General features: G+C 37.1%; 1 protein-coding gene across 1 annotated transcript in view; it reads left to right on the forward strand.

Annotated features, from left to right (window-relative positions):
- The window catches only part of PIK3CB (phosphatidylinositol-4,5-bisphosphate 3-kinase catalytic subunit beta), an 88,545-nt gene that overhangs the window by 22,771 nt on the left and 44,019 nt on the right, over window positions 1-21,755 (forward strand). Inside the window, exons 3-4 of the mRNA XM_067301938.1 lie at window positions 14,654-14,839; window positions 19,907-20,132. Of these exons, the coding sequence (XP_067158039.1) occupies window positions 14,687-14,839; window positions 19,907-20,132 (379 nt within the window). The 5' untranslated portion in view covers window positions 14,654-14,686. The remainder of the gene's footprint in view (window positions 1-14,653; window positions 14,840-19,906; window positions 20,133-21,755) is intronic.

Consider the following 21,755-nt stretch of genomic DNA (forward strand, 5'->3'; position numbering starts at 1 on the left):
ACAAAGTTAGTATTTTGCAATTGCAAGGTGATGTTCTCATGAAGTCTCAAAGCCAGAGGGACATAAGGGAAAAAATTCTTCACTGTGAAGGTGGTTAAGCACTGGAGCAGGTTACCCAGAGAGGCTGTGGGATCTCCGTCCTTGGAGACTTTCAAAATTAACTGGACAAACCCCTGAGCAATATGCTTTAATTCAGAGTTGAAACCAAGCTTGGGACTAGATGACTCCCGGAGGTCCCTTTCAACCTAAATTATTCTGTGATTCTGAAATGATCTAATTATTTTTGAACCTTACAATGGATGACCAGGACTACTTTTAGCTTTATTACCTTTAACTTCATGACAAAAGTATTCACAGTGAGCAGTTTTTATGATTATTTTTTTCCTCCTCAAATGGCATTATACTTCAAGTTGTCTATATAAGTTAGCGTCATGAAAATGGTACATAAAATTTATCCAGAATTTTGCATTAGACTTGAATTGTTGGATTTCTTTCAGTGCTTGTTCAGCATTGAACAATCCTGTTTGTACTACAAAAGGCTGTGAGCAAGCACTTTTCTGAGTCTCGCTATAGTGGGTGACCTTGGAGCTGGTTATGCAGGAAAACTAATTGCACATCTTAATGCAGATCAGAAATCCAGACCAAATTGCTCTCTGTAAGCACCTGACCCAATGAAGAAGAATGTCCAGTCTGATGATGTGTTTAAAATTTTGATTTTTCTTTTCTCCTTAAAGGGCATCTTTCTAACTCTTAGAATCCATGGCATCTGTTAATGAAACTTAAGCATAGTCTGCTTATGTGATAGCTTTGTATTTTGTACTGTGCCCTCTTTTTAGGAGAAAAATTCACCCCTAATTAATTTTTCACTGGTGGTTATTATTATTATTTTTAACTCCTCTTTCTAGATACCTAAAATCTGTCTGTGCTGGAGAATAACTCTCTCTCCTAAAGGTTTTGATTGAACTATCAGAAATAATTGAAAAGTGAGTCTCCTACTCCCTGTGTGAAGAGGTATCTATATATAGGAAAACCTCAATTTCTGATCTTACTTTTTTGTAGTAGAAGCTCATCTAGCTCATAATTTAGAGGCGTAACATTTTAATAGCTGAATGAAACATTTAATTGGCTGCTGGTGAAATTCAATGTTATAGGTCTATTTTTACAATTTGACAGGAGATTAAATATTAACCATTTACATCTTTTAAGTTTCTTGTAAGTGAAATGTTTACTCCTTCTTTCTTCCTCGTTTATAGTGGAACAAGTAATTACTGTGAGTGGTAGAAAAGGCAAGGAAAACACCAGAGAGCAGAATTAGTACTGATTTAATATTTTCTGATATTTTTTTGTTGGACTATGAAAGATAGTCTTGTACAATTCCTGTATGGTGAAAGGATAAATGGAGAGGGGAAAAAAAAAAACAAAAAAAACCCAAACCAGAATTTACTTAGTGCAATATAAATCAATAAAATCACAGCCCCAAATCTTAATGCACCTTTTCAGATTCCCAACGGGCACATTATATGGACTTTTTGAAATCGGAACAAAAACCCAAGTTTTTATGTTCAGATATGCAACCTGAGATTCTGTTTTGCTTGTTTTTTGGTGGGTGGGAGGGAATGTGTGTTTGAGTGCTGAATTTCTGTATTTTGTATACATGCCATTTAATTAAAATTAGTATCCTTCAGACTTCTTGGTATTGTTTAGTAAGCTTAATTGAATCTCAGTGCTGAGGGCCCTCTCCCAATAATTTGAGAAGCTGTACTAATTGCTTACTTTGAAACACACATAATACACATCTTGTCAAGCATCCTTAGGTTATTAAAGATGGGGATCAAGCAAATGAAACTTTGGCTGCTCCGTATACTTACTTGAATGATGAAGCAGTGTGTGTGTGCGCACCTGTACACGTGTGCAGCTTCTACTTTTTAAAGAAGCACAGTCAACCCGGAGCCAACTTCCAGGCCAAGATGTTTAAAGTTAATTCCAGGCAGTTTCATTGCCGTTGAGTTCTTCTGCCAGGACTGGCGTGGTGTAGACTCCTTGTGTGCTTTTCAAAATCAGCTTGAGAATCCCACAGAAGAAAGTGAAGTGTGCAAGCACTTGTAAACCAGGGACCTAATATCCTGCCTTGTAGTTCACGTTTGGTACGTGCCTCACTGTGCCAAGGGACTGGATGTTGGCAGTCTGTGTCTGGACAGTGGGAGAAGTGAGTACAGCTGGATACCAAATCCTGCAAAAGTATATGGTAGTGGAAAGAATTAGGTACCAGGCTAGTTAATGTTTTTTCTAGAGTTAGGTGAAGAATTTCCAGTAATGGTGGTATAACAAAAGCATCTTAGTAGAAACTGGATTTAGCCAACTTTTAAAATCCTTGAAGTAAGTAAATATATAAAAATTGTAAATCCTAACCTGTATTTAAAACTGTGCACTCATTCTTGTTTAGTACTGTTTTTACCTGGTTCTGTCACAGCTTTGCCTCTTGTAATGTAGAAATCAAAATAAAAGGGTTAAAAGCACAATGAGCAACTACAGAGATCCAGCAGCAATAGTTCGCCGGTAGTGTCAGGGTGGGTTTTTTGTTTTGCTTTCCTTGTTTTTAAGGAGGAAGGAGTGCTTTTGTAGGGGACAAAAAAAAAATGTTTCATTGAAGGATCAGTGAAAGTTACGTTTTTTTTCATGTCTCATGAAAACAGGGTTTCCTTGTCTTGACTATGGTGTTTGAGCAGTTCAAATATCTGTTTGAAGAGATCTCGCTTAGCTGCAGCACTTGTGCCCTCTCCCGTGCTCTGTGTTTCTGCTCCCCCCTGGCAGCAGCTCTGCTGCTACCTATTTTTCTCCCCGTGGAGAGCAAGCCCAGTGAGCTGAACCAGCAGAAAACTCTCACTTTTGTTTTTGCTGGGCTGCTGGCAGGACAGTGGGTGGGATTACAGCACTGATTTTAGATTGGCTTGGGCTGTTACAAAGCCAGACTTTTAGGCCTGTAGTTTCACTGACACTTTTTATAATGAGCTTAAGAGCTGTAAAGTGTCAAGGTGACCCTGGGGCTGAAGAAACTGTCACTATGTCCTCCATCACTCATCCTGCTTCTGTTTACATCTTCACCTTGCTGGCCCAAGGAGTTATGCAGCTCTACAGAGAACCATCTCAGATTTACCTGTGTTCAAATGAAGTCTTTCTTCTGGGTTATCTTTCTTCTTCCTTTGCCCACCCTACTGCCTGGCCATCCACTTCTTCCTCCTTTGTGCCAACTTCATTCACCCTTTTTGTTATACTTCATTTTTCATCATTTTGGCTTCTGAAAGTAGCTCACCCTGAAGTCGGAGCAGGGCTTTCAATGCAAGGGCAGCAACGGGGCTGCGCAGCTGGGATCAGAAGGAAAGGGGAGAGTTTTCTCAGCAGGAGCTAGCTACCTCCTCCTAAAGCCTTGGCTTGCTCCACTTCAGTGGTGATGTTGAAGCAGTGCTGTGAGACTTTGCTGTGAACCTGGTATTAGGCACTAAATTCAAGCACTAAATGGAACAACTACAAATGATTGATTAAGAAAAGTTCTTTAGTTAAAAATATATGACCATCTCAGTATTTAAATGTTTAGTAGATTCTTTTTATTAAAAAAAAAAAGGGTAGCTCTGAAGAGTTTGACATTTAAACAGAATTTGACATATTCTAACGCTTCATGCCAAACTTTCCCAAGTATATAAAATATCTGCAGTGATCTAGATTATCAAAGGCAAATTATCTAGGTTGTGAATTAGCCAGGTCTAGTCTTTTCCTAGGTCTTCAGCCCCACTTCACTATCCTAGAGTATGTGATGCAGAATTGGTCCTCACACCAGATCCCACTCTGCCTGCTGCTATTGAAAACTTACCAAGATCTCTGAAGAAATTTCAAGATAGGGCAAAGGGTATTCATGATAGCTGTGAGAAGCTGTTGTGCTAATTTTGTACTTTGTTTCATTAGAAATGATGTGCTCTCTGTGAAACACCTAAAGTCTACCAAAAGCCTGAGACTTGTTTTATCTGTTTGCTTGGTTCATTGTGAATAACCTTTAGAGGGAGCGGGAACTCAATTTACTTGCCTGAGAAGAATGGCTGATGCCTTCCTACTGTTGTATTTTTTCGCTACCTCCTTTAAATTGTACATCTTAGAAGCATATGTAAGAAGTAATTTCCTTTTATCCTCATTGTTCAAACCAGTTCTGATAAAACTTCCAAGGCTAGAATACTATTTAAAAAATGCTATTCTCTATCTGTAGACCTCTCTTGCAGGAAAAAGTTTCTAAAGACGATAATCTCATTTACATGCTAATTTTTAAATTGTTTTCATGCAATCATAGAGTAAGTTACCTAAGAAGGGACCTCTGGAGGTCATCTAACCCCTTCTCAAGGCAGGTAGCTTAAATTAAATTTTAATTTGAAGCCAGTTAATATGTTTGTGGGTTTTTTGATGTCTCAAGTCCTGCTAAAGTCAACTGCAAATTTCGGGGCTCAGCATCTTTTGAAAACTGGGCCACTTTTGTTTAGAGGCATTAATATCAAAGTAGAAACTTCATTCATTGTGGTTTAAAAGTCTTGGCTTCAGTTTTTAAAACTTAGTGCATACTGCCATGAGTACAGCAGAGTAATACACAGAAATAAAACTACAAAAGAGAGACAAAATAATCAGGGGCTGTGGAAAATATGCAAACAATTATCTTTATCTGTGGAAAAAATAGCTATATTTCATGAGGAGAATGAGAGAATCTAGACTTGTTAGCTGAGATTGCTGTTTTGGTACCAGTCTAAGCACTGTGAGGGAGTGACATTTAAATATGGCATTGCATGTTTTCTATAGATATTTAGTTTTCTAAAAATATCTGGTGATATTTTTATTCTGATTTCTAGAGGAATCCTGACTAAATGGACACTTAATTTTCCATTCCATAGGACCAGCTCATGTGGCAGTTGAAATAAACTGCTAGGAAATATTTATAGTAACTCATGATCTTTTAAAAATAACTTCCCAGGCTGCACTATAGATGTCTTGAATACTTAAAATCTTTGCTTTTTACAAAAATAACCATAATTCCTGTAGTGGAAAAATCTTAGCTTTGCTGATTTAAGCATTAGTATTTACAATCAAGTTGTTTGTATTTCTATTTAAATTTGTATGCGGTTTAGACTAAAATCCACCTACGCAGTTGTCGAAGGCCAGAATCCTGACTGGCTTCACCCTTTAGGGTATATAGGAAGTTCAGTGGCATGGTATGAAATAATCTATGGAATAAACTTTAATTGTCAATGCATTAGACTTCATCTTTAAAAGACAGTTGCTAATATTTATCCTGCATGGCCTGTGAGTTCTAGTGAACAGCAAATGGGATTCTTACTATGCATTGCCTGGCCTAGGTGTTTTTTCATGTCATGTTAAACCTTTAAACAATACTTTTGTAGAGGTCGGGGTTGCAGTTTCACATGACACCTGGTTTCATCTCTGTGGCTCCTGCCAAATGGGGATGGTAGTGTTCTTACCTCACCCCACCCTTCCTTCAGACCTAGTGCCTGCCTGACCCCACAGGGTGAGTCAGGCTGGTCCCTAATTTGATGGAAAACTAATAATGTTTTTTTTGTGTTGCTTTTTTTTGTTGTTGTTGTGAGGCTAGGGAGGTGGGGAATAGAGAAGGAGGGCAGAAAGCATGGGCAGGCCTTTTTCTGACTACTGACCACCCTCAGAGTGAGCTAGGGATAACATGAAATTGCATGTAGGGAATGGTGACTTAGGAGAGAAAAGGTAGTGTTTGAGGTGATTCTGTTAGAGTTGGTGTGAATATAGTGGACGTCAGCAGGCTGGGAGTCCTGCTTAACTGCTGAGACCACTGCTAGTCTCCTGACTGTAGAACAGTCGTTCTGGACCTAGAAACTTGTAGGCTGGGGCAGCAGCTGTGATCTTGCTGTGATTTCAGGAATAGAAGAGGATATAGTTCTACAGAGCCACCAGCTGGCACGCTGCTCTACTGTATATACTCGACTTCATCAGGGTCTTCAAAGAAATCTGAATTTTTTTCCAATGTGAAGAAGGAATAGTTTTCCCTTTGTTCTTTTTTTATTCTTTTAAGTTCCATAGAACATAACCCTTCCTGCATATCCCAACTCCTTTTCCATCTTTGCTGCTAGATTCTTTTCCCTTATTTGTTCTCAAATGTTTCCTTCATGTCTTGCTCTTCTTTTTATAGTACTAGATGTTTACGTAGTTAGAAAAATGATTACAAAGATTATATTGTGCAAGTGCTTAGTGTTTCTCCTGCTTAGACTATGTGATATGCTGCTGCTGCTGTTTCCTAGAAAATTACTGTGGTCAGATTGTCATCTAGTCTGTTCTGGACAGTAAGATATTGTTTAAAGACTATTCCTGTGTGTCTGGATAGGGTGGCCCTTTTCAACTGCTTTCACTGCTGCAAGACTTTTTTTAGCCCCTTGACTGCCACATGACAGAGCAAGCAGTAAATAAAAAGCTGTATTGATTGCAGTGGTGGTCATCCTGGAATGTGGTGCTTAACACTTGTAATAACTTGTTATACAAAGCTAAGTAAAAGTCTGGGTAAGTAGAATCCCCTTTGCTTTTAGTTAATCAAAACAAGCTAGTTCCCGATATCTTTGTCCTTTATGTAAATATTCATGTTTTCAGTGAAAAGAAGAATAAATCAAGTTTCATGTTCAAAAATTTGACTATTCTAAAGCTTAACAAATGCAAATGCCATTTAACCAGAGGAGTTACAGATATTTATGCAGCCTTAAAATGTGCATCTGTTTGAAAGAGGTGGCTTAAGTGTAACTTACTTCATACGGGAACTAACCTTTTGATACACAGCAGGGGCGTGTGTGTGTGCATGTGTGTGTTGGTTTCAGCCCTCCCCCAGCAAAAAACCTTTTGGTATCCGTTTGGGGTAATATATTTCATTTGAGAGAACCACGATCACGTTTCAGGAATAGGTGGTATCATTTCAGATGTACAAAATCTTTTCTAAATAATTGTCTGAAGTCTAGAGTGTTGTGGTGCTATGAGGCTTCCAGGGGATTAGATGCTATGGGATATAAATGAGCATGTCAGAATTTTCCTCTAACATTTTATGTTATATGGGTGTTTATATTTCCTAGCTTCCTTGCAGCTTCCTTTACTTGTCTTTTATTGAATATTCTTTTTGATAGTTCTTTTGGATAATATATCAATGTTGCATTGGATTTGACACTGTTCTTTCAATTTAAAATAACAGAAAAATACACATCAGAGGATAAATGATAGGGGACTTGTAGCAAGTTCACATGTAAAGGAGAATTTCTAACTTAGTAACACAGTATGAAATTTGAGAATTGGTGCTTGTTCTTCAGTATGTTGGTTTTGGAAGAACTTACCTGACGCAGATTAATATTGAGTGTTGATAACTTTAATGATCCATGTGAATTTGTGAGTGCTTTTTAATGCCTATAGTCTTTTGCTAATATGACAAACTATTTTAAAGGATGTAAAATAATTTTCATCTAGCTTCTAAAAGGAAGGCAGTGCAGAGGGGAAAAAGACAAAAACATTTAATTTGCTTCCTCCTCCTATTGTATTAATTTTTTTCTTCTTTCAATATCTCTAAACCAACACAGTTCTCTTCCTGCCTAGAAGATAACTAAATGATGTTGACATTCTAACACAGTTATGTTGGATGAATGCCAGGAGCTTTCTAAATCACTTAAAATGTACAGTGGTATTTTCTGAGATACAATTTAAGGGGTAAAGAGGGATGGAGAAATTAGAAGAGGTGATGATGGAAAGAGGAAAAACAATATAAAACGGTGTAAAAACATTCAACTCCTTTTAATTTTAGCTTACTGTTCAGAACTTGAGATGGCTGTAAATTTCTTCCTTTTAAATAAGTAGTTATAACTTTTCAGTATACAATAATACTGTTTTCTGCTCTCTTTGCTGGAGTTATACATGGATTACTATTAAATTTATAGATTGAATTTTAGCTTCAGAGAATTCATTCATGTCTCCATAAGCAGAATGTAGTCAGTACCTTGAAATACTAACTTCTGGTATGTATCACCAGTTATTCTTATATTTTAATGACCTTTTCTATTAACATTAAAAACTCAGTTGTAGACTCGTAGACTCATTTAGGTTGGAAAGGACCTGCAGAGGTCATCTAGTCTACCCTCCTGCTCAAAGCAGCTCTCATCAAGTTGCGCAGGCCTTTGTCAAGTTGGTCTTGACCACCTCTGAGGATGAAGACCCCAGAGCCTCTCTGGGCAGCCTGCTCCGGTATCTGACCACCACAAGTTACAGAACAACCCCTGCTCTCCCTTTTGCAAGGTTCCAGTCACAGATGTAGTCACCGTAGAATGGAGTTTGCCGCAAACTGGTCTCACCTACCTTCTCCGCCAAATCAGATGAACTCCTGAGTGGATGGTTTAGTATGTGAACATAAACCCAACTCATACGTACAGCTTCAGAAACCCTACTGATCCTTTAGTCTGAAAGATAAGTCTTGGAACACTGAGTGCATGCGTTTTGTTAATTAGCGTTGTGAAATGTTCCAGCGGTTCTGCCTGTGACTGACACTTGCCAGAAGTTTTGGCTACATTGTATGTACAAAGGTGATGGTTTGTACCTATACTATATAGCCCAGGCACTCATGCTTCTAGTCTGGTGTTTTGCTTGGGGAAAAAATGGAGTGAACTACAGTTCACAAAAACACATGCATTTTACTTCAGTCATCTTTCTTGGAACTTTTTAGACATTGACAAACACTGTACTGCATGTTGGATTAACTTTTCTGTAGGAAGCCGCCTGCTCTTGGTAGCTGTTCCCAACCTCCCTGTGGCCTGTTTGGTTAGGTGATTAAAGTATGGTTTTGTTTGTGAGGGAAGAAAAGGCTACAAGATTTCTTGATTTCTGGAATTAAACTGTTAGTACTGGAGCAATTCATTCAGTCTGCATAGACATAGCAAGTCCTTTTAAAAACAGCAGCAAAAAAATCTGTGAGCACGTGGCTGTTCTGGTAAGCCATACACAGTCCATGGTTCATTGGCTGGTCTCTCCTACTTTAAATGTCTGATTATCATGTGATAAAGGTTGCAATGCAGAGAGATGACAAAATTCAATTCTGTGACTTTCCCATTGATTTCACAGAGGAAATTCTTACATACTGTGGAAATCCATGATGAAGGTAAAAATAGCTTATATTGCTTCTGCGATGAAACAGTCTGGTCTGTTGCTAAACAGTGACAAGAGAAGTGAGTATTTACAGAAGAAATAAGTGATGAAGATCTTTAACTTGCTGTATGGTTCACTTGATTCCCTCCCTCCCCTTTTACCTAGCTGAAATTCTGTTACTGTAAGGTATTCATTTTAATGTAGGCATTTAATATTTTAATTGTCTTTTATTTGGGTGTTTTTTCTCACAACTGAAAGCACCTGAAAGTGTGTTTTGAAGTGTGGCTTAATTACTCAGACTCCAGGCTGCTCTCAGAAGGGATGGTCCTGCCCTGTTCCCAACTGGGTGTTCCCACCACCGCCTTTCTGTGTTCGTGCAGCGTGCCTGCTTAGAAAGCTGTTTTCACTGAAAAAATAACTTAAAGAAATGCCAAGATCTCAGCTGGATGAGCTCTGTAATTTTGCTGACTGTGTGGTTGCCTAAGTGTTTACATGGTCTGAAGGCCCTCTTGAACAGAAAGGGCAGGATGACCTTACATCAGTTTTAGCCAGCTGTCAACATGCACCTTGAGGCTTTAGTTGCCTGAAATGCTGTGGCACAATCTGGAGGCTTGCTGCTAAGGAGAAGAGAAGATCCTGCTTCCGTTCCTTCTCTTGCAAGCTCAGGCACTCATTAGATCCCTTTGTGACTTGATTCAACTCAATAACCTGAAAGAAAAGTATATGTTGTTTTCACTTCAATAATAAGCTGGACCTGTGTATGAAGAGGCTTGATGTGTGCTGACGTGGGTGCAAGGGAGGGAGACAGAACTGGGGAGCGCAGAGTGGGGTGAACAGAAGAGAGGCTGGAGACGTTCTCTCTAGCAACCCGTGAGACTGGTGTATTGCATAGCTTCACTTTGAGGGTGTTATGAAAACCCTTTTATGGCATTGTGTGGAGGTTTACGGTCCAGATGCTGAAAACTTGAAGTGGTAGTTGTTCCACTTCAGTCTTAATGCTTGATACTCATACCAGCTACATAGTTTTATGGATGGAAAAATTGAAACTAGCTGTCTCGGTTTGATATAACTGGCTGCAGGGCTCCTTGTTTGTGTGCATTAAACATGTAAATACAAAGATCAGAGTTAGACTTTCTCTCTTTCTTTTCCTAGAGATGTTCTACTAATCTGTTTTTCATTTATTTCTGTGTATCTTAGCAACCCCTTTCAGGACTGGCAGCATATTAAAATACAAATTGAGCAGTTTGAGATAGATAGATATATCAATATATAAAAAATCTGAAATGCATAGCTCAAAGTCCAGAGCAAATTTACACTTTATAGGAAGTTTCTTGTGCTATCAAAACTACATACCTGTAATTTAGAAAAGCATTTAGGATTGAGCTATACCACTATCAAATAATTATTGATTAGATACTTGAATTGCCCAGCTTAAGTACTGTTTTAATTACTTCCTTCTTTTGTATGAGAAGTTGTTTTCACAATGACAGTAGACAAGAATAGCCATGAGGTTGAGAGCCTGAAATAGCTTTTTATTATTATTTTGATTGTTGTTTTTTTCCCTTTAGCTGGAAGTTGTTTAAAATCTCTTGTGTTACGGCTCGTGATCCAGATGGCTTTCTGCCTTTGTTTCGGTTACTGGATGTGAGCTTGCTGGTTAGGCACTAGCGCCGCTGCACATTTTACAGTTCAGCCCATGACTCATGCTCCCAGCCGTCTCATGTTGGCAGCCAGTGCTGTTCTCGGTATAAATGCTTGCTCTCGCTTGACCCCTGTGACGTCGGCTGCTGGTGGAAACCACATTTGTGACTGGACACTGACTGTAAGAGACACTAACCTGTTTCACTGGGGAAGGGACTGTTAAGTACCTCAGAGCAAGAGTTGCTTCCCAGCATGCTCAGACTAGCTAATGATTACTCTTCCTTTTCTTACTGAAAATGCAGATGGGATTAAAAAGGTTTCTGATGTCTATTATGAAAGTCAGCAGTTGTAAATGAATATCTAATAAGAACTTTATAACTATATTTTGCGTTTTCTACATTAGAAGATAAGTAGCACTCATAATTCTTTGAACATCTTAAACTCATTGAAGCACTGAATTGGTTTCAACAATTGCATATGTTGTAGGAAAACATCCAAAAGGTGATGAAAATAAAAAAGGAATTATGGTGAATTAAAATAGAAATTATGAATGAAATAACCATATTGAACCAATTAATTTTATTCTCCTTGCTACTGTACCTATTAAACTAATGCTTTGGAATGGACATACCACTTCTGTTTACTATGATGGCTAAAGGAGGCAACTCAGCATAGACTTAGTGTGTGTGCATGCAGGTGTTTGCATACAAATATGAAAAAGCTTTTGTTTCAGATCACTGAAGTGACTCTTCTGTAACTACTATTGTCAGTTACAACAAAATTGCAGCCAAGATGTTGTGGGTAGAAGTAGCTGGATGAGCAAAAACAAATGATACCACATTTAAATAATATCTTACTAAAGATATAATGATTGGTAATGTGTAACTACTTGTTTTCTCAAGATTTTCCGAGCAGATGCCATCTTATACTAATAGCGTAGTCTGTGTTGCATGACAGAGACTAGGTTTTGTTTATTTATTTATTTACATCAGAATTTAAGATACCAGTCACTGTGGTAAACTCTCCACACCCATTGATGAGTGAAGAGAAGGGTTTGTAAAGATCTGATAATTAAGATAAAATATTTTCCTGCCTGACTTATTCTTGTCACCAGCTCTATTTCCCCCCGCCCAAAGAAGTTCTTGTTTTGGTTCAGCCTGGTGCAACTGAGTGGATTTATTGTAAATGAGAACCCAATGATAAGAAACTATTATTCAATAATGATGATGATAATAGGAACTCCCTACTTTTTGCTTCTATTGAGTAGAGTTAAAAAATGTTTTTCATTACATGTTAATGTCTTCTGAAAGTTAAGATTTTTTTTGTTTTTTTAAAGAAAATTCTGTTGTTCTCTTTTAGCTAGTACAAGGAAAATATTAATAAAAAGAGAGCCACATCTTTGGTGTGGTAACAGGATGGGTTGTCAGCAGTCGTGTTTGGGTCCTTACAGCTTCTGTAAGGCTGAATGGAAAGGCTTTGAAATTACTTGGGTCTTATTAGTCAGTGTATTTACATGGCAGTTAAAGATGAGACTTGAGGATGTTGTTTTGTATCTAAGCCAGCTTTTAACTGGCAAGCTGATAGTAGCACAGCTGCAGTACCAAATAGCAGCTTTGGGTATTTAGCAGGGCTCCATGCGGTGTTCGGGCTTGCTGTTCTACTGGTGACTGATAAGCGTTAGGAAGTTTCTCTAGCCACTTATTACAAAGCTCTTTCTCTACTGGAGATTTTAATTTCCTGAATTTTTCTGAATGTCAAATGAACCCTTTTAAAATATATTTTCAGTGAAGGGATGGAAACCAGTATTTAGGAATGAGGCAAAAATGGACTGTGGATATTTTAAAATGCTGATTTAAATGGTACTATTTGTTTAAAAAAAGATGATCAGTAAAATAGTTAGCACTCGACAGACTTTAATGTGTACAAAATATTAATAGTTTGCTTAACTGTAAATAAATAGTAATTGGTTTTGTGCTGCAGGCATACATTATTATTCATTGTAAGCATGTTCAGCTTTGCCCTATGCTTGCTTATTTATTTATTTCAATGCAAACTCTCAGTATCAAGCAGAAGATTACAAAAGAGACTTTCCAAGGGACCACTTTAGTATCCTTGTTGTCAGTAAAGATGATGATTCATATGACAGTGTATCACTTGATTTAAAGGTCTTCCAGTTTTTGATTTATAGTTTTAAATTGAGTTGAATTTGTGTGAAACTGGAATATCAACTAATTTAACTTCTTGTAAATGAAGCATTAACTGCTGCATATCATAGTGTTTGGATATAATAGCTGGTGTTATGAGCCTAAACCAATCTATTTTATAAACAAAAAGGATAAGAAGCTGGAGAGGGAGGGGGATGATGCACCTTTGTGAAAAATGATGTAGTCAATCTCCTGGACTTCTGTGGTGGGTTCAACTACAGTGCGCTAGGAAAAGATTTCCGAGTTGCTTGCTTTGGGAGGGGGGAGCCCAAACCTAGTAATAAATTGCTTTGAAAACTTTTATTCATAAATGTGTTGCATATATGTTTAACTTTGTTGCACAGCATGATGATTATCTATAATTCTACTGCATGACCAAGTTAAGGAATCCTGCATTGTATTTGGCTATACCTATGATGTTATCACTTCTAGAAAGGATTACCTTTTAATAACGAATTTTGCGTGATGTCTTAACACAGGGAAAAATTATGCTATGTCAAATATTGACTTTTTAGCAGTGCAGTCTCCAGGAGTGACTGGATTTCAGAAAGCTTTTGTGCTTTTTTTCATTTCCTGATAAGCAGTTGCATCAAAGAGCATGTATGAATCTGCTATGGGATGCTACAAAGGACAGCAGCTCACTGAATTGATTAAATTCTGCTTTTTCAGCTGATGTTGTAGTAGGGGAAATACCTTGTGTTAAAGCAGACCAGGCCTGATGGCAGAGCGGGAAGGAGAAACAGAAGAGAAGGGAAGGACTGATAAAAACAAAAGCAGGAGGGAAGTTGTAGTAGTGTTGCACAGTTTGGTTTATCTTTTACAAATGGTGAGTTTCCTTACCCCATATTGTCCACCAAGAACAGAAAAGGTGCAGAGGTGAGTTGCTCTGTCTTTACTGGAGAAGTGGTTTACAGTAGTCTCCTACAACACTTCTCATTGCTTTGTCAGCTGAAAAGCACTGGATGGATGAAAAGGAGGTTAATACTTCAGTGAGCAGTGGCTGGAGGGAAAACATGTCCGTAGAGTGGTAATAGAAGACTTAGAAGGTCAGAAAAGCCAGAAGTAGTATTAAGAGTAGTTAAGAAATGATTTGAAATGTAAGGGACGAGTAATCAAGAGGCCAAAGAAAAGTGAATTGAAGTAGATTGCACAGTGGTTTTCCCTCCACCCCGCAGTGGAAGTAGTTTTCACAATGAGTTGAATTCGTAGCAGATGATCTGTCTTTTCACAAACAGTTTTGATTGTTTTGTGTTACAGTTCATCTGGAAGTTTTAATGGTTCCTATAGAAGTTTCTGACTATTATTTGAAACAGAAATGGTTAGGCTGGTGTATTGGGTTGGCTAGGCTTCTTTTTTTTTTTTTTTTTTTTTTTTTTGTATTATTACTTATTCTTAATCATATAAACACCTGAACAGAAGTACTTTACCTGAGCAAGTACTCTTGCTATACTAAATAGAATTAATGACTGAAACTTTACATACCTGTTTGCAATACTGGCATTTGAGACCCCAGACATGTGAGCTGAGCTGCACAAGCAGGCTTACGTAAACTTTCCAAAGACTTTAAAATGTGTGTCTAATTGTAGAAGGTGAAGTATACTGAATTTTGATTTTATTTTTTTTCCCCTAAGGCCATGTGGTTATGATATTGTTGAGATTCCATAATGCCTCCTGCCGTGACAGACAGCCTTGACATCTGGGCAGTGGATTCACAGATTGGTGCTGATGGCTCAATATCTGTGGACTTCCTATTGCCCACTGGAATCTACATCAACCTGGATGTCCCTCGAGATGCCACCATATCTCATATTAAACAGGTAAAACCAAATGGACAATTAAATTACAGGTTAACTTACATTCGGAATGAGTTCTATTACTGATTTTGATGTGCCTTTTGGAAAATCAAGTAATAAATTTGGGTAGGCGTAACAAAATAACTTATTAAAGGTGGGTGTATAACATTAAGGTGTTTATGTATCCAGGGGTTTTGATTTGTTTTTTGGGGGGCATAGAGTGAGGTTCAGAGAAATTGTTTCTTGCTGAGAGTTGCACTTCAGCTGAGATTACCATAATGACTCTATATTAATACTGTATTGTTACAAATAAACCTTTTTTCTTAATGCATCAGTAATACATTCTATACATTTGTTTAGTGTTTCTCTGATTAATATGGAAATAGGAGAGACTGTGTCCAAGTCGATTTTAAATACAAGTTACATGTTTAGCTCCTGCTTCTTCTGTTATCCACCAAAGATGGATGCTTTAAGAACTATCTGTGCCACTTTTTAAGTTTGTGTATAAGCCCGTTATTACTGCATCACTTTAAGAGTGTTAAGTGCTTGTTTTTGTTTTGTTTTTCCGTAATGAGTATGAAATATCCTTGTCCGTTTATTCTCAAAACAATTTTCTTTAATGTTCCTGTGTTTAAAAGAAGGGCTCTTTTTTACTCTTTATTTAAAATGTCTTTAATTTTGGAGGGATGTGATATGATGGATTTTATGTTTTGAAGGACAGCCTTACAAACAGTTTGTCCAGGGAATATCTCACGTAATTGTAAAAGGATGGAATTAATAAAATCTGATTTCTAAAATTCCAACGTATTTTGTTTTTTAAATTAGAACAATGGGTTTGATCTGTTCTTGTTTTTGGAGAATTTTGAATGCCTAGTTAGAGGATAACATACAATAACAGTAAACAATATTCTTCATTCTCTAAGCCCACGTTCATAAAACTGACCAGCCAGAGTTGCTTTTGCGCTGTTCTTCATACTGATGTGCTGTAACACAGATCTGAAGTTCACATAAAATTCTGCTGTGAATTTAAGCTGCTCTCACAGTGAAAATGTTGGAAATAAAATTGATCAGGATAAACAGGGAGCTTATAAAGCTTCCAGTCAAGACTGAAGGATAAATCTGTGTATATTCCTGTTCTAAAAGCCTGTCACAGCAGAGGGGCATAGGCTGAATTAGTGGTTTATAACCTTTTTAATTGACCTTTTGCTTTATTTGAAGAAAGACTCTTCTCATTTTATCACAGTTGTTGTTCCTAAAATTATTTGCTTCTGTGATCAAAAACGTGGAGCAATAGAGTATCTAGGCTAGATATGTAACTTTGCTGCAGATCACGAAGAGAATTGGCATTGCTAGAAAGAGTCACGCATTTGGAGCTCCAGTGTGGCACCCCTTCAGCCCATCTTTCCTTTCTGGACAGTATGTGTGACAGCTTTGGGGTTGTAAAAGTACTTAAAAGGGTAAAAGAAAGTCTTCTAAACTAAATCTTGAAAGACTTTGTATGACAGCAGCTTCTCAGATCCGGAAGTCAGTGATTCTAAAATAGGCTCTCTTACAACTATATAACACCCTTTTGTCAGGAAAACGTTGGTAATATGAAGGTAGTGTTAAAATAATTCACTTAGCTTTTAGTAATTAGATGTGTACTGATGTCTTGTTTTTTCAGTCTGGTTCCATTTTGCTTTCTTTCTGGCAGAAAATTCAGAGTATCATCCTTGTATTCATCCTTATTTTTTTCCATGAAAGGTATCATTCATGAATGATAATCTCATCTTTCTCTTTTTCATCAGAATGAGTTGCAGGTTCTTTGCTATTCCTTTCCTGTCTGCTTTAATTTAGGCATATAAATCCTTGTCATTCCTTCTTTAGTACGAATTTCTGTTGAGGGATTTTAGGCCTGCTGTGATACATAGCATGTGTAGGTCCTTGCAGCTGGGAAGTTCAAATTTAGTCCTTAATAAAAGGAATTCTTTTTCTTACACAATTTAATATCTGGCTGCCTGAATATAAGATTTTACTGTAAAACTTTAACCACTTCTTTTGATATTCAGTGAGGGTAAAGCTTGTTATTAGGTAACGTCATCCAGTAATGAAGTGATGAAATCAATTGAAAAAGGCTTATTATTCATGTCTGATGTGCAAAAAATGTTTGCATAAAGTCTCTTAATAATACGATTTTTTTTTTGTGCCTGACAAATACAGAGAAGTCTTACAAACTTATGCTGGTTGGTCAGTTACGTACAGTGTGCACCAAAACCAGTCATTTTTGTTCTGTAAGAACTTAGTGTTTTCTTAATAAATAAATAAATAAATAAAAATAAATAGAAGTCCTTTTTGCAGCTTTTCTTGTGAAGAGTATTAAGTGAGTTTAATCACTTTGATGTAAGATTCTGTATGAAAATTCTGTCTCTAGACTTGATAAGCATAATGATGGAAATCCAGCATAGGAAAGTCAAGATTCAGTATGACTATAGCTACAAGAATTAAAAAAGATACTTTTAGGGGAAAATGTAATCAAGGTGGTTGATTCATTAGACTTTAGACTTAAAAACATTAATGGACCTTCACTAAACATTATAAAGCATAGTTGAAAACTAGACAAAAGTATCAGTTTCTAGGGGGTTTTGTTTGTTTTTAATAAAAATCAGCCCTAGCAACACTTGGTCATCTTGTGGTACAGCTCAATTTAGGTTTGATCTGAATTGCATTTCTTTAAAACTGAAGACAGTAGCCAAAATGACAAGCAAACTGCTTGAAGAATTTCCTCCAAATTCATCTTCCCCAGAACTTCTCATGTTCTGTAGGCTCAAAAGCCATCTCTTAAAAAGTGAGGGAATAGTCTAAGGGAAGCGAAGGAAGGGGAACATGTAAGGAAATCATGACAGATATTAAAAAATAATTTTTATTTAACATGTTATTTTTCAATGTGGAAGTTTTTCAGCCTTAATTTTCTTCATATTATGAAGGCTGTCTTTCTGAAGGCAAGTTTAGAAACACTCTTTATGAGGAAAACAAATTAAGATTAGCACTGGTGTTTTGCAGCTCAAAGATAGTGTCCTTCATTTGCATCCTGCAGATCTCTAAAGTTGAAATTAATTCCTCCTCCAGGCTAGAAGTCGTAAAAATGGTGCATTAACCCATTAGATCATGTTGCTCCACAGCTAATAATTCCTTCAGTAAAGGAGAAGTATTAGTTGTGTGTTAGTGGCTGTGTAAGCATTGCAAGCTGGTGGCAGCAATATGAAAGAACACAAGGCGGTATTTAAAATGGAGGTAGGGTGGAAAGGAGAGAAACCTCCCTTTTGTACAGGATGGATTGGTCTAGAGGAGATCTAATGCAGTAGTGTAGCCTTTTGCTTTGTGGACTAAGTAGTAGGTGACACTCTGCTGAACTTTCATCAGATAATGACCATTTGAGGGCATTCAAACAGCAGGTTACTCTGGAGCGATCTACTGTGCGAATTACACCACCAGGTAATCTGCGCCTTGAGCATAGGAAACTTCTAAAAGAAGATAAAAAGGGTGATTTGTCATTCCATTGCATTGCTTGGTAAACAAATAAGTGCATCATTTTTCACTGCTGTTTGTTTATAGGGGTATTTTTCTTCATATCAGTAGTAGTTTTAAATAATTTCTTGTAAGATGAAACTTTTGTAGATGCTAAAATATTTTGTATGAAGTGGACCACTTATATTTTAGAAGACACGAGTGCCTCTAATAATTGAAGTGGTGCAACAAATAAGTTTCGTGTACTTAGTAAGTTGAGTGTACTCAAATACTTCAAATAATTCTGGCTGGAAGCATGTCACTGTTGTGTTAGTAAAAGGTTATCTCCATACAGGGGAATTTTTTATTCAGGAGTTGGTTCTAATCTTTGCCTGAAGTGAGCTTGTTGCCAGTATTGCAGTAATGAACAAAAACATATTTTGGGGGTTTGTTTGCATTTACATAAAAAAAAATATATATTCAGGAACAAACTGGAAAGCATAGTTCCAGCCTATTCTAGGGCTTTCAAGTTATTTTAGGTGCGTGAGTTAAGTGTTAGTGTTAGAGCCATTTTAAGTATGACTCTAGCATTAGTAAAACTAAAATAATATCTAGAAATTTGTGCCTTATTTTGATTTGACATACAACTCGTTTAAACTAATTGCAGGCAAATTGGGCATTTGGGACCTGCAGAACTATAACTTGTATTTTCTAAGGAAAAGAAGAATGTTAAAATGAGTTTACAAAAGTAAAGATCCCTTTTATTCATCCCAATAAGAACTCATATTTTTTTAGTTACTGATAATAGGTGCATGGGGTTTGTGCTTAACATGGTCAGTTTTTAAGTACAACTATTCCGTGTATTACTTCTGTAGTATTCTTTAATGATGAGACACACTACTACAAAATATTTAAATGGATCACTCATTTATCAGTTCTGTTGCTCGAAACTCTTCAATATAAATCCTCTGTATCAAGCCTCTAAATTACACATCCTGACTGAGATTTAGGTAATACATAAGAAAAAAACTAAGGTGCAGATGTCTTGAGAGAGGAGGGCTTTGACAGGAGGCTGTAGGGCTGGAAGGAGGAGAGGGACATTTTGCCAGCCGGGAGACGAGAACCCCTTCCCGGGAGACGAGAACCCCTTCCCGGGAGACGAGAACCCCTTCCCGGGAGACGAGAACCCCTTCCCGGGAGACGAGAACCCCTTCCCGGGAGACGAGAACCCCTTCCCGGGAGACGGTACGCGCTCTGCCGCTGTAGTGAGCGGCAGCCTGTGGGCCTGCGAGTTCAATGCAAGATGGACTGAGTCAATCCCGGGACGAGGGTTAGCACTGCCCTTCTCTCATCATCTCACAGTACTTGTCCTATGTGTTTTTTACCTTAGGGATATTTATACATATTAATTGCTGTTTAAGAATAACCTCAAAACAAAGACTAAAGACAAGATAAAGCAAATGTTTAAAGATATGTAGCAATAAAAATGAAGAATTTAACAAACGTTTTATTCTTAAGCCACTTTACTTTTATATTTTTCAGGGAACATAAATGGAAATTCATGTTGCCTTCAGTGCTGTAAGATATGTCTGTGTGTGTTTTTTGCAGCTGTTATGGAAGCAGGCGCATACATATCCACTCTTCCATCTCCTTATGGAAATTGACTCTTACATGTTCTCATGTGTGAATCAGACTGCTGTACATGAAGAATTAGAGGATGAAACTCGGAGACTTTGTGATGTTAGACCCTTTCTTCCTGTCCTTAAACTAGTGACAAGGAATTGTGATCCAGGAGAAAAGTTGGATTCCAAAATAGGTGTCCTTATAGGCAAAGGTAATTGCATTTACTTTCCATTTTTTTGAAAAAGGAGGGGAAACTTTATATTGCTTGAGGGTCTTATTTGGGCAGGTAACAGTGGAAAAACATTAAAGGAAGTATTTCTGATCCTGTCTTCCAGAACTTCCCTTTCTAAACTAATATTGATATAATTTAAAAGAATTTAATTACTATTTATCACATCAAGGTGAAGCATTTGAAAGTTGATGGGAGGTAATTTTGAAGAGAAAAAAATCTAAATAATTGAACAAAGGAACATATCTGGTAGAGCTATTACAAGTAAAAACAAATCATGTGACTGGAGGTGAAATCCCAGTTCAGAGCTTGTGCATGACCTTTTGACTTGTCTACAAGACAAGGTTGAAAAGTTAAATGGCAAATATGTTTCTATAACAGTGACCTGATTTTACGTTTGTTATAACTACTTAATCCTCTTTTTCTCTCTGCAATGAATTGGGATGGCCAAATAGCTCTTTTAGGGGTTACTGCATAATCAAAATAAGAATGCCTTTGAAAGGATTTCTTACTTCATTTTATTTTACGGCACTCTATTGCCTTGCTGCTACAATTTGAGGGCAAATTTTATCTTATTAGATGGTGGGAAAAAATCTGTTATTGCTAAGTGAAGGAAAGCATGATAACTTGAAAAGCCATATCTTAAGAAGCTTAACAGCAAACTCAATATACAGAAGAAACTAGAAATTATTCTGGTTTTGGTGCATGTGGTTTCTGAGTTGGTTAACAATATGATTCTTGTTTTTGCTTTCAATTGTGGCAGTGATTTTCAGCAAACAATGAAAAGCTATTTTTAAAGGTTTCACAGTAACTTGTTCTTGATGTTATTTCAGAATTTTCAGCTTTAAAATCTACTCTGCTTCGTTATACAATAAAGATTGACAGGGTCCTGTGAGGTCATACCTCTTGTTTGAAAACAATGAACCATTGTTAGCTCTTTTATAAAGACTGCAGGTTTTGTTTAGATTTCAGCAGTACACTGTCTGCCTATTTGTTAAAGCTGACAATGGAAACTGTTTGCCAGTTTAACCATTCAGACATAGGATTTTTGACAGATTCTGAGATTCACATTCTTTAATAAATATTTTGCTAATTATGGCTGTGCAAGATGCTTCTTTATTTAGCCCCTATTCTGTACCTCAGCAGTGGGGAAAAAAGCATTCCAGGCTAAGCTTCTAAAATTGATGTGCTTTGTTCTTAAAAGGTGTTTAGTGCTTTGTTTAATTTGGACAATATCCTTCAAAGTTCAGGAGAAATGTAACGCTTGCAGGTACCTATACTTTATGTAGTACTGAAGAAGCACAGCTGTGTAGACTATCCAGTGTATACTTTTTTTTTTTTTTACATATTTTAGAAAAGGAGCTTTACTGGGTTTGGGCTGGTTTAACTTTCAGTCCTTTCATTTTGACTTCAGTAGAAGATTTAATCACAAAGAAAAACCAAGAGTAATTTGTTAATTTATAGTCCTATTTTCCTCCTTTTTTGCCTTTTAAAAACTGTTGTTATCTTTCTGGGGGGAAAAATGGATAACTTGCAAACACTTCTTCCCATATATGGTCTTCATAATGCATTTGCCTTGCTTTACTTGCATTTGCTGTTGTAAGG

The sequence above is a fragment of the Apteryx mantelli genome, chromosome 9 (genome assembly GCF_036417845.1).
Source record: "Apteryx mantelli isolate bAptMan1 chromosome 9, bAptMan1.hap1, whole genome shotgun sequence".
NCBI lineage: Eukaryota > Metazoa > Chordata > Aves > Apterygiformes > Apterygidae > Apteryx > Apteryx mantelli.